General features: G+C 35.3%; 1 protein-coding gene across 1 annotated transcript in view; it reads left to right on the top strand.

The window, feature by feature from the left end:
• LOC129219700 (ras GTPase-activating protein 1-like) overlaps positions 1-12794 on the top strand; it is an 83772-nt gene that overhangs the window by 20557 nt on the left and 50421 nt on the right. The window contains exons 5-6 of the mRNA XM_054853982.1: positions 8037-8154; positions 11179-11263. Coding sequence (XP_054709957.1) covers positions 8037-8154; positions 11179-11263 — 203 coding nt within the window. The remainder of the gene's footprint in view (positions 1-8036; positions 8155-11178; positions 11264-12794) is intronic.

Here is a 12794-nt window from a genome sequence, read left to right as displayed (position 1 = left end):
AACCGGTTTGGATGGGACCCCAAAGATAGCTCAGTTCTTTTATGCAGACCAGGAGTCAAGCAACCCCTGATCCAGCATCCCCAGAGGTATTGATATAGAATGAGAACTTAGAGAACTTTGTGACCACGAACATATTTAATGTGCCCTAGTCACCATTAACAAAAATGGAGGATCTTTGACCGGTTGGCATCAAACCCGAAACCCTTCAGTTACTAGTCCGAGGTCATACCAATCAGGCCACCCTGGCCCTCTAAATACACAGTGGATTCTTACATTGTGTCTCATAATTTAAGGACCAATGCAATGCAAAAAATAATTTGATTCTATGGATTCTTCTTTGTGTTAGATGTTATTCGGTATGCCAAAAGTTTCAACTCCCACGATGCATCAAGGAGTACCATTTTACCCCATGGTACTTAAACTATTCTAAATTAAGAATTGGATAAATACAACTTACCTAGATATGAAAAAGAGAAGTTTGTGAAATGTAATTCATCAAAGTTTGAATGAGAAAAGTGATGCATAAAATAAACTTCATTGTGTCGTAGGCAGGTAGATAGAGTTAAAAGTAAAATTAATAATGTTATTTTTTTTTATACTAAAAGAATATTGTCAAATAATCTATGTATATAAAACGCTTATGCGTGGCGCAAAATGAGCCTTTATTTGTTTCTTTCCTTTGGCAACGATCAGCTTACTTCAAGCGATTAGCTCACTTCAAGCGTCTAGGCATCCGACGTTATTTGACAATTTCGTTGCCTATGTTCTCTGCTCACTCGCTTCTAGCGTTTGATTTTCACATATTTTGTTAGATTAAAACGCTTATTAGTGGCGCAAGATGAGCCTTAATTGTTTCTTTCTGTTGGATAAGATCAGATCTCGAGCAAGCGTCTAGGCGTCCTTCGTCACTTTCGAAGAACCTTTTTTTAGTTTGTTTCCGTTGGCAACGATCAGCTTATTTACGAATACGATCATTGCATGTTCTTACTCACTCGCTTATGCGTTTGATGTAGTTCTAGCTATTATATTTTCACGTTATCATTCTGATTTTAGAATGAGTGTTCTAAGAGCACTTCATTATAATCTCCGTAGGAGAGAGCAGCGTGCTAACGAGTCTTTCGATGAAAGATCAGAACGCAGATCTGGTCGAAATGCTGCGGATAGGCTTAGGCGCGCTAACGCACGCCGTGAGCTGCAAGTTGCAAATCGAATGAATTCCGTAAGTGTTTCCGAACACAATTGCGGAATGATGACTGAAATTTGCAATTTTTGTCATGCACTTTACTGGAAAAAAGAGTTAAACTTCAGTAATAAATATACAAAGTGCTGTCATGATGGTAAAGTACGTTTACCACGCTTGGGGGAAACTCCCGATCTTTTAAAAGAATTGCTCTCTAGCAATTCAATAGAGGCCAAAAATTATAGACAGCACATAAGGGAGTACAATGCTGCATTAGCTTTCGCTTCTATGGGAGCTGAAGTAAAAACACCCCCTGGCACTGGCCCGTATTGTTATAGAATACACGGTCAGATATATCACAGAGTTGCTCCACTATACTCAGATACCAAATTTAAACCTGGCTATGGGCAACTATATATTTTTGATGCCTCTGAAGCAAATACAATTCGTTTGGAGAACAATCCAACCTGCCTTAGTTCTGTGATGGGGGACTTAGATCATTTGCTCCGCACATTAAACCCATATGCTGAATCCTATTTGCAAATGCATAAATTGATTCAAACAAATCCATCTGTAAATGTCAAAATGATATTTATGGAACATCCCGACTTGGATATGAGGCGTTACAATACCCCTACTTCTAAAACGGAAGTTGCTGCCATATTTGTCGGTGATGATGGTGAACCGCCAGCAAATAGGGACATTTGCATTTATCCAATTGGAGAGGGTTGTAAAAATATATCTCCTATGAATCAATGCAATGATCCAATGGTTTATCCATTGCTCTTTCCTAGAGGGGAACCCGGTTGGTCCAGTGAGATGACGCATGTTGAGGAGAGACGTTCTGCTAAAAGAAATAGAGTCACTCAACTGCAATTTTATGCTCATAGGCTATCAGTTCGTTGTGGTTTTAGTCTTTTGCATAGCAGTGGCAAATTATTTCAGCAGTATGTAGTAGATACCTATGTTAAAACGGAAGGATCTCGCTTAAATTACATCCGCTTGAATCAGAAAGACCTAAGGGTCGAGTTGTATCGCGGACTTTTAGATGCTATAACAGCTCAGGCCTCAAATAGCAATTTAAGAGTTGGAAAACTTATCGTACTTCCTTCTTCTTTTCAAGGTAGCCCCCGTCACATGCAACAAAATTATCAGGATGCAATGGCTATGGTCAGGAAGTTTGGAAGACCTGACCTGTTTGTGACATTCACGTGCAATCCATCATGGCCTGAAATTTTAAATTCTATGCAAGGTTGTGAAAGACCCGAAAACAGACCTGATATTGTTGTTCGGGTTTTTAAAATGAAACTAACGGAACTATTGGATGACCTCACCAAACGAAATATTTTTGGTGTTGTTACTTCTTACATTTATGTCATCGAATTTCAAAAACGGGGCTTACCTCATTGTCACATTTTGCTAACACTAGATTCGTGTTCCAAAATCCGTACTAAGGATGATATAGATAAATTTGTTCAGGCAGAATTGCCCGATATTAATATCGATCAAAGGCTATTTGAAATTGTCACTAAGTGTATGGTCCATGGGCCCTGTGGTTTTATAAACCCTAATGCGCCATGCATGAAAGATGGAGAATGCTCCAAACAGTTCCCAAAACAATTCAGAGAGGAAACTGAGGAAAATGTAAATGGGTATCCCATTTACAAAAGGCGATGTACAGAACCAATTAGGGTTGGTAAACATTTTGTTGATAATCGATGGATTGTACCATATAACCCATGGCTATCTAAAAAATACAACGCACACATCAATGTAGAAGTTTGTGCTTCTGTAAAAAGTGTAAAATATTTGTATAAATATGTATACAAAGGTCATGATGCAGCTTCTGTTATATTAAAAAGTACTGATAGTGTTAATCATGATGAAATTTTAAATTACTTAGATGGGAGGTATGTCAGTGCTCCTGAGGCAATGTGGCGTTTAAGTGAGTTTAGCATGTCTGACAAATCTCACTCCGTAATAAGACTTGCAGTTCACTTGCCAGAGCAGCAGGCTATTATTTTTAAAGAGGGGTTAGAAAGAGAAGCAGTTCAATCAGCTTCTCTAAAAAATAGCACTTTAACTGCTTGGTTTAAATTAAATCTTGCTGATGAAGAAGCACATCAGTATTACTATGCTGACATACCCCAGCATTATGTATTTGATAAAACTTCTACAGAATGGAAAAAGAGGCAAAGGGGTGGGCAACAAATAATTGGAAGGATGCCTGTTGTTAGTGTGCAAGATTCGGAAAGGTATTACCTCCGAATGTTGTTATTAAGGAAAACTGGTGTCGTAAGTTTTGAGGATCTCAAAACTGTCGAAGGTATGTTGTGCGACACATTTCAACAGGCATGCAAACAACTTGGGCTTTTAGAGGGGGACCAGCATTGGCACGACACACTTCTCGAAGCAGCGAGAATGCACATGCCAAACTACTTAAGAATTTTATTTGCAATCATTTGTGGGTTTGGGGAAGTAGAAAACATTCCTGATCTTTGGGATAAACACAAACAATCTCTTTCTGAAGATCTCATATTTAGGTATTCGGAGGAAACTGGGCCCCTTTATGCCCTTGCAGAAATAAACGAACTGCTGAAACCTTATGGTCTAAATTTACAAAAGCTTAATCTTCCATTGGTAGACTTACCATGCAATCACTTCCAATTATCTTATGATGTTATAAAGAGCAGGCTAAAGCTCAGGCTAATATTGAGAAATTAAATTCGGAGCAGAAATATGTAGTCGACAAAGTACTACAGGCGATATATGATAATCAAACAGGCACGCCTAACTGCTTTTTCCTTGATGGCCCTGCTGGAACAGGCAAAACTTTTGTTTATTCCACACTTTTGCATGAAGTTAGGGGGAGGGGTGATCAAGCCATTCCGGTAGCATCAACTGGAATAGCAGCAACATTGCTAAGTGGAGGCAGAACAGCTCACTCTATTTTTAAAATTCCCCTTGCCTTGAGTGCCACTTCCACATGTAACTTAAAACCAAGCACATCAGAAGCTAAAATGTTATTAGATGCAAAGCTAATTGTGTGGGATGAAGCTCCAATGACACATGTTCATGCCTTTTTAGCAGTTGATCGGCTTCTTAAAGATCTTACTAAATGTGATGAACCATTTGGCGGGAAAACTATTTTATTAGGTGGGGATTTTCGTCAAGTCCTCCCAGTTATTTTAAGGGGTTCCCGATCTTTAACCGTCTCGAGCTGCATTAAAAACTATGGACTTTGGTCTAACTTCTATGTTATGAAATTAAATCAGAACATGCGTACCCATGCTAATGAAAAAGAATTTGCACGCTGGCTTTTGCACGTGGGTGAGGGTGAAAGTGGGGAAAAAATTGAGTTACGCCCATTTTGTTATCCAAGCATTCAAGATCCTGTTCAGCAGCTCTTTCATGACATAGATTTTAGAACAGTAACACCTGAACAACTGAAAGGTCGAGCTATTCTCACTGTCACCAATGATTTGTCCATAGATATTAATAATCGTGTTTTAGATCTCATGCCAGGGAGTGAAGTAACATACACAAGTACTGATACCATTGTCAGTGATGACCCTCAGGACCAACTCACGTACACCGAAGAATTTTTAAATAGTTTAACTCCAACTGGGATGCCGCCTTACAAATTAAAATTAAAAACAGGAGCCATCATTATGTTATTAAGAAATTTAGCACCTTCTAAAGGTCTATGTAATGGTACAAGACTGATAGAAATTAAACTGGAGAAAAATATTATTGTAGCAAAAAAAATTAGTGCTGATAATAACACTGATACTTATATCATACCTCGAATACCACTTATTCCATCAGATAGTAACATGCCTTTTCAATTCAAACGTAAACAATTTCCTATTAGATTAGCCTTTTCAATGACAATAAATAAAGCACAGGGTCAAACTTTTGATAAAATTTGTTTAGATCTGACAAAACCAGTGTTCAGTCATGGACAATTATATGTAGGTCTTTCAAGAGTCAGATCATTTGATTCTATCTCTATTGTATCTCAAACCCCAGAAATTTACAATTGTGTGTACAGAGAAGTCTTATGATGTTCTTCTTTTTTTAAATCACTTGCAAAGCTAATGCAGTTGCTTTTTCCGTTTTTAAAAAGTTTTTCCGTTAATCATTCATTGCTTACAGAAAATGAAGTTCCCCTCTTACTACAGCCTGTAAATATTCAATCCCCCCTCCCCACCAGCAACCTTACTTTTGCTTACATTATATTATCCCAAACGTATTCCTTTTAAGATTCATATACAAAAGACACTACACCTTTTAAAATACCAATTTTTTGCCATCTGTAAAAATGGGTAACAAAAATTTTATTATGATTGTAATTTTAGTACAAAAACCTTGCATACATCTCTCAAAAAATGATGGAATTGCATACTTATACTTCATAATCTAATGCACGAGTTTCATTTAAAAGTAGTTCTCTTTGAATATATGAAAATCAAAAATTTTTCTTAATAGATTCATAAAACAAAATTATAACACCTTTTTAAATACAAATAAAGCTAGACAAATATTTTTGTGACCGGTGAGCGAGCGTAGCGAGCTCGGATCGCGAAGCGATCCGAAGGAACTGCGTGAGCAGTTCCGGGGGTTGGCGAGCGTAAGCGAGCAGGGGGCGGTAGCCCCCTAGTATATATATATTTGTCTGGGGGGAATTAGTACCGGAATGCCGTTTCGATACTGCTTTTAGGGAAAATATAATTCTCTCTTGACGCAAAATTAGTGACGACTCACCATTTCATTATTTCTAATTGGCAATCCGGTACTTGAAAATTTACGAATTCACCCCGATATATATATAGGGTAACAACCCTAGTAATTGGCAGGTCACCAGTGATTGGCACTTCCAACAAAAATTTTCTAAAATAAGATTTGTATCCAATCTTTTGAAAGTAGAAGGCTGTATACCAACTGAATGTACATTTCTTTTAAAGATTTTAACTTCAATTCATGTTAATAAATGGCAGCAGTGCATAGGAAAGAGAAACAATTGTGGCTTGTGTCAAATCAGCCACTTTTTGTTGCAATAGCTTCATCTCCGGCTTAAGGGAAGCATGCGAATCAATCCATTAAAATCTGACTTAAAATATATTTTAAATTCTCGTTATCAAAAGTTTTGTTTAGTTGACAGGTGTTACTTTGAGAGGGTAGAAATATATTTTTAACCCTTTTTGGATTTTAGAAATAATGATGAATGCCATTTAGTGGTGCTTCAGTTTTGCTCGTCTCCAGTAATTGGCACATGTGCCTATAAACACTAATGTGCTGTGTGTGTGACATGTTAGGATATGTCACTAGTTTCATTTCTGATACTTTTGCAGCAACTATATTATATGGGTTCTATTATTGATTTGAATCCTTTGGGATACACTGTTAAATGTTTAAGAGAAACAAAAAACAAAAAAAGAAAAAAAAACCATATATATATGTTTGGCCATCAGTCTGATATTGCAACTGTAGAGAATCGGTTAATTTTTTATGGCTTCTTAGAATCATCTGGTCAATGTTCCCTTTTCTGTGGAAACAGCTATAATTCGTAATATCGAAACTGCATACTGACTAATGAAACAGCAATAATCTCGATATTTTTTTTCCATGCAACAAACACTCCAAATTTATTTTTATTTCTCTAAAATACTTTTTCAACGTCAAGATGTGTGATTCAACATTAATTTATGTAAAATTACCTACTTTAAACTAACAATAATTATGTTTCTTATGATGATAAAACTTGTATGTAATCTAAAAGTGAAAAATAAAGTGGTTTTCCAGTTCTATTAACATGTGCCAATTACTGGATCACAAGGTGTCATACACTGGGGTATCAGGTGCCATTTACTGGGGATTTTGGTAACTTTTTACTTCCTTTTACAAAAAAGGAAGTATGGTATTCGCAAAAAAAAATTTCACTCAAAAATCGGCCTTAATTTCTAGTTTGCTCACCCCCAAATGAATGTTGGGTTCTTTTTTTTCGACTCCACCACACGTGGATATATGCTTAGGAATGTACAGACACCCGAAATATCCATCTTGACTATACCCGAGTTAATTACAACGAGTTTTCTCATGACGTCTGTATGTATTTGTGTATGTATCTCCCATAACTCAAAAACGGCATGTCCTAGAAAGTTTAAATTTGGTACGTAGACTCCTGATGGGTCTAGTTGTGCACCTCCTCTTTTGGTTGCATTCGGGTGTTTCTAAAGGGGTCTTTTGCACCTTTTTGGGGGAAATCATTGTTAATTTCGATGTAAACTCAAGTGGTGTTATAATTTGGCGGACACGTGGCGATATATCGCCAATCTTTTGGTCGCCAAGTTTTGTCGCCAACTTGGCGACAAATGTGGCGATTTTTTTTTTTAAATCTGGTTTTGATTTGGCTACTGTGGGTGATATTTAGAGAATAAACTATTGAATCACATTAAAATTGCCAATAATGGGAAAATGACATTAAATTGGAGTAAAAGGAATTCATGTGATGCACACATCAGCTCGTTATGTATATATTTTTATAAAAATATCAATTCAAATATTTTTGATTTTAGTGAACTAAATAGATGCACAGATGTGCATTCTTTAATATAAAAATATTTGCAAATGAATTTTTTTTTTTCCAAGTAATGAAAACAGAGGTAAGTTTAAGGACAAACTCTTAAACTGCCAATTACTGGGGTCATTACCCTATGTATATCAAGGGTGAATTTGTAAATTTTCCAGTACTAGAATGTCAGTAAGAAATAATTGAACCCTGTGCTCAATTGCATAAATTAATTTGGGCTTATTAGTAGCGTCATTGAAATGTGACAGTACTTTTCTTTTCTAGTTTTTTGAAAGGTGATATATTCATTGTTCACAATGACATGGGAGATGGATGGTTATGGTGCACTCTGCATAGAACTCAAGAAAGTGGTTTGGTGTTTAAAGAACTTGTTGAAGAATTGGTGAGTGGTATTAGAGTGATTGCAATTTTTATTATTTCATTTTCAGAAATCTTTTACCGTATAGCTTGAAGGAAGAGAAAATAAACTTTACTGTTTCGTTACTGAGATTTTTCTTTTTTTTTGAGCAATCACGATTGCTTATTGTTCTCATTTGACTGTTTTGAATTCCTATGATTTTATTCTCCCCCCCGTCTCCCTCTGCAGCACCACCGTCGACCGGCCTCACGATGCTGCTCCTCTAGCGAAAATCTTCTCCAGGTTGCATCCATGTCCTACACACACGCGCATACATACGCAGCTACACACACACACACACACACGCACACACATACACCTACACACATACACATATACATACACGCATACATACAAACATCTACATATACACACAAAAACATACACATACACACACGCATACATACAAACACTTACATATACACACAAACACATACACACAGCTACCCACACATTCATGCCTGCACACAAACACAAACACATATGCCTACACACATACAACAAACCCCGCCCCCACACACACACATTCATACACACAACTACCCACACACTTATGCCAGCACACAGACACAAACACACATGCCTACACACACATACCCCACACACAAACACACATAAACCGCACACACAAACACACGCCTACTTACACACACTCGTGATTGCAAAAAAACATAATTTGAATTCAAGAGGTCAAAATTCAAATTAATTTTATCATTATTATTCTTTTTTTGAGCAATCACGATTGCTTATTGTTCTCACTTGACTGTTTTGGCGTCCTATCATTTTATTTTCCCACTGCCACCCTCTGCACCATCACCGTCGACGAGCTCCTCACGATGCTGCTCCTATAGCGAAAGTCGTCTCCAGGTTGCATCCATGTCCTACACACACGCGCATACATACACAACTACACACACATGCACGCACACACATACACACACATACACACAACTACCCACACATTCATGCCTGCACACTGACACAAACACATACGCCTACACACACATACACATACCCCCCCCCCCACACACACACAAACACATATGCCTACACACACATACACATACCCCCCACACACACATACACACATTCATATACACAACTACCCACACACTTATGCCAGCACACAGACAAACACACATGCCTACACACACATACACATACCCCTACATACATACACACATACCCCCACACACAAACACACACGCCTACATAACCACACACAAACACACACGCCTACATACACACACTTGTGATTGCGAAAAACATAATTTGAATTCAAGATGTCAAAATTCAAATTAAAGATGTCAAAATTCAAATTAATTTTTTTTTTTTTTTTGATTGTGTTGTTATGCATTATGAATAGGGAATCAAAGCCATTGAGTGGCTTCTATCTACAAAATTTTGAAGAACCTAGGAAGTCAATTTGTAAAGTATTCTTAATATTCATCAGAGTTACCTGTACTATCATAAATGTGGAATAATTCATTTAAACAATTAAGCAATTTGCCAATTTCATGGCCTATGCAATATGCACACAAGAAGATGCATCCATTCTTTTTTATGTTATTTACTTCAAATTTTTCTAACAAATTTTACTGCATGATAATAAGTGAATTAATTTTGTTTTTCCTTTTCTTGAGTAACATTTTGAAATGTTAAGTGGTTAGCTTTAGAGCAAATTATTTGATTAATCACCTGTTAAGTTATTATTATAAGTTGAATTTCAGTTCATAATAGCATATTTTCTTTCTTTTAAATTAATCTGTGTTTTCACAAATATTCGATGTAAGTTTGCATTTCACTGAAGGAGTTTACTGTTTTGAAGTCGTACTACTTATAATGCTTCCATGTTTTTAACTATTGTTGTAAAAACTGAGGATCTAAAAGAAGCATTTGACTCACTGTTTAAGAAAAATGTATTTTACCATCTGTCATAAGTTCTTGTTTTGATTAGTTAGCCTTTTTTTTTATTTTTCAAAAAAGAAAAGTTGCAATGCTTTATATTTATTATCGAATTATAAATAACTTACTGAATTTTTTGTGCTTCAACAATGAAATAATGCCGTCACGCATGCTATGGCACGAGTTTCATTGTTGGTGACGTCAGAGCGTTACTCGATCAGTGATTTTGGCTATTTTATGTATGAGGATGTTACTGCTTAGCAGTTACTCGAAGTGTAAAGTCTGCTTTTACTTCCTCCCTCTCTCTTCATCCTGACTTATTGAAATTTCTTGCTGTACAATCATCTGGTGCAAAATAATTTTTTGAAGTCATCAGGGGTCGAAGTAGTCCTATATATCCTATATTTCCTATATTTTCAAGAAAAGCATCAAAATCGTCCTATATTTCCTATATTTTTGAAAAATGTCCTATATTTCCTATATTCCCGTTTTTTGTTGTTGTTGAACCAGGAGGACATTAATTCTACAAATTTTGGTGCATGGTGCACTAAAAGAAAAGATGATTTTACCGCTTTTTGCCATTTTTTGCAGCTGTTCAGTGCCCATATGCAATAGTGGATTTTCGCAATGGAGGCAGCATGCTAAAACATTCAAACATAAAGAAGACTCGGAAAAACGTCAGAAGGATCCTTCTCAAGCTCTGTTTGTTCTTAATACAAGTGTTAAAGGGTTCAGTTTAGATATAAAATCAAAGAACAGTGGAATTAGTACTTGGGTCATGAGTGAGGAAGAAAAAATAAAAATTTTCTTTGTTCAAATTTGGTTTAATTATTTCGTCTATAAAGTACACTGTTTCTTTCAAAAATTATTCTTTCAACTATAGGAAAATCATTTCAGATGTAAGGAATAATTTTATTTGAGGGTTTTTTAAAAAAAAAATCATCGATAAGAATAAATAATATATGATATGTATTATTTCTTTTTTTCATAGCAAAATTATTCATATAATGTGTCCTATATTTTTTGAGGAAAATGTCCTATATGTGACAAGTCGGTCACTTCTACCCCTGAGTCATTGATTTTAGTTAATATTTTTTGTGTTAGGATGATGATGTTGATCCTAATGAGATTTATCCATGGTTTCATGGAACGATTAGTAAAGAAGCCGCCGTGGAAAAGCTTGCAAAGAGTGAGTAGTGTCAATTTTATTACAACATAACTGTCATGCCTAGGTTGTAGCTATTGGTAGTAATTCATAAGGTGTAATCTGTTTCTTGTTTGAAGAATTTTTTTCTTTTCTTTCATGATGCTACAGGGTGGCGACAGATCAGGGAAATCAGGGAGATCAGGGAAATGTCAGGGAACTTTATTAATCAGGGAAAAGTCAGGGAAATATCAGGGAATTTTGAACAAATTACAAAAAATCAGGGAAAATGGATTTTATGAAGAAAAAAAAAAATTTTTTTGCTTTACAAAATTAAGTACTCTAATTCCCTATGCATTTTTCGCCAATTTTCTGTTCAAAAAAAAAAAAAAAGTAAAATTAATGAGGTGCGATTATACACTGCCGCATATTTGTGCATCTTTTTTCCTCAACGTCAAAGTATTGAGTCTTACTTATTAACCACAGGATGAACTTCCTAAAATTGCTTCTGTGTCTGTTAGGTTTTTTATTTTACCTAGCTTGAAATTTCCTTTTACGCTTTCAATGCTACGTAAAATTAACAACCATACAGGCAAAGAGGAAGCCTTCATTAATGCCTTAGCTCCTTTGCCTTTATTCCATTGTCTCGAAGTAATTAGCGTTCTGTAATCACGATTTCAAGAAGAAATCTTTGGTTTTTGGTTTTCTGGAAGAAAAGTTTTTTTTTTTTTTTTTTTAATTTTCTCTAATTTTTCCATGTAGAAAAATTTAATATAATGTTTTGTAGGTTTTTGTTTCCAAAAAATTGACTTGATATGTTTTTTTTTTTAACCATTCTATTTAAAAAGTAGCATCTTTTAAAAATATATCTTTAGTTCAACTTTACTCAACTTAAAACGTTTAAAATACTGCATTTTATACAAACATACAATGGATTTCAAGTAGAGCAAAGAAAAAAAACCATTATTATTGGTAACGTAAATCAGGGAAATTTGGTGAACTTAATCAGGGAAATCAGGGAAAAGTCAGGGAACTTTTTTTCACAGTTCCTGTCGCCACCCTGTGCTACATCTTTTATTTATTTTTCATATTTTATGTGTTTTTAAGGTTTGATGTGGAAAAAGTTCAAATATCTCTTGGTGAAAGTTTTACCATGCATGGATTCATTCAGTTATCTGAAATCAGGCATATTTTTATGTTTGCAATGTCCTAAAATTACAATCACTTATATCATTTACCACATTCAGTCAAACAATTACAGCCAATAAGTACCTAATTTAGCTAATTTATTAGTTACAAGACAGTTTTTGTTTGGGAGATATATAGTCAATAATATTTTTTAAGGGCATTTTAAAAGTAATTTTTAATCAAAATTTAAAAAATACTAAAGAATGAATTTCTAATGCCAAGTGAGCCACAAAAAGTTTCTATCACATTCTACGGGGAAAAAAAATAAAAATAATAATAAAGATGATTGAGACGGAAATTGGTTTAACTTGGAATTATTTCAGTATAATCTGAACAGTTCCATGTTTTGTTTTCAATAATAGTTAACTTCAAAAATAAAATAACCATG

Source organism: Uloborus diversus, chromosome 4 (genome assembly GCF_026930045.1).
Source record: "Uloborus diversus isolate 005 chromosome 4, Udiv.v.3.1, whole genome shotgun sequence".
NCBI classification, from domain to species: Eukaryota; Metazoa; Arthropoda; class Arachnida; order Araneae; family Uloboridae; genus Uloborus; species Uloborus diversus.
Note: the sequence above shows the minus strand (reverse complement) of the source record. Positions and strands in the feature narration are given on the sequence as shown.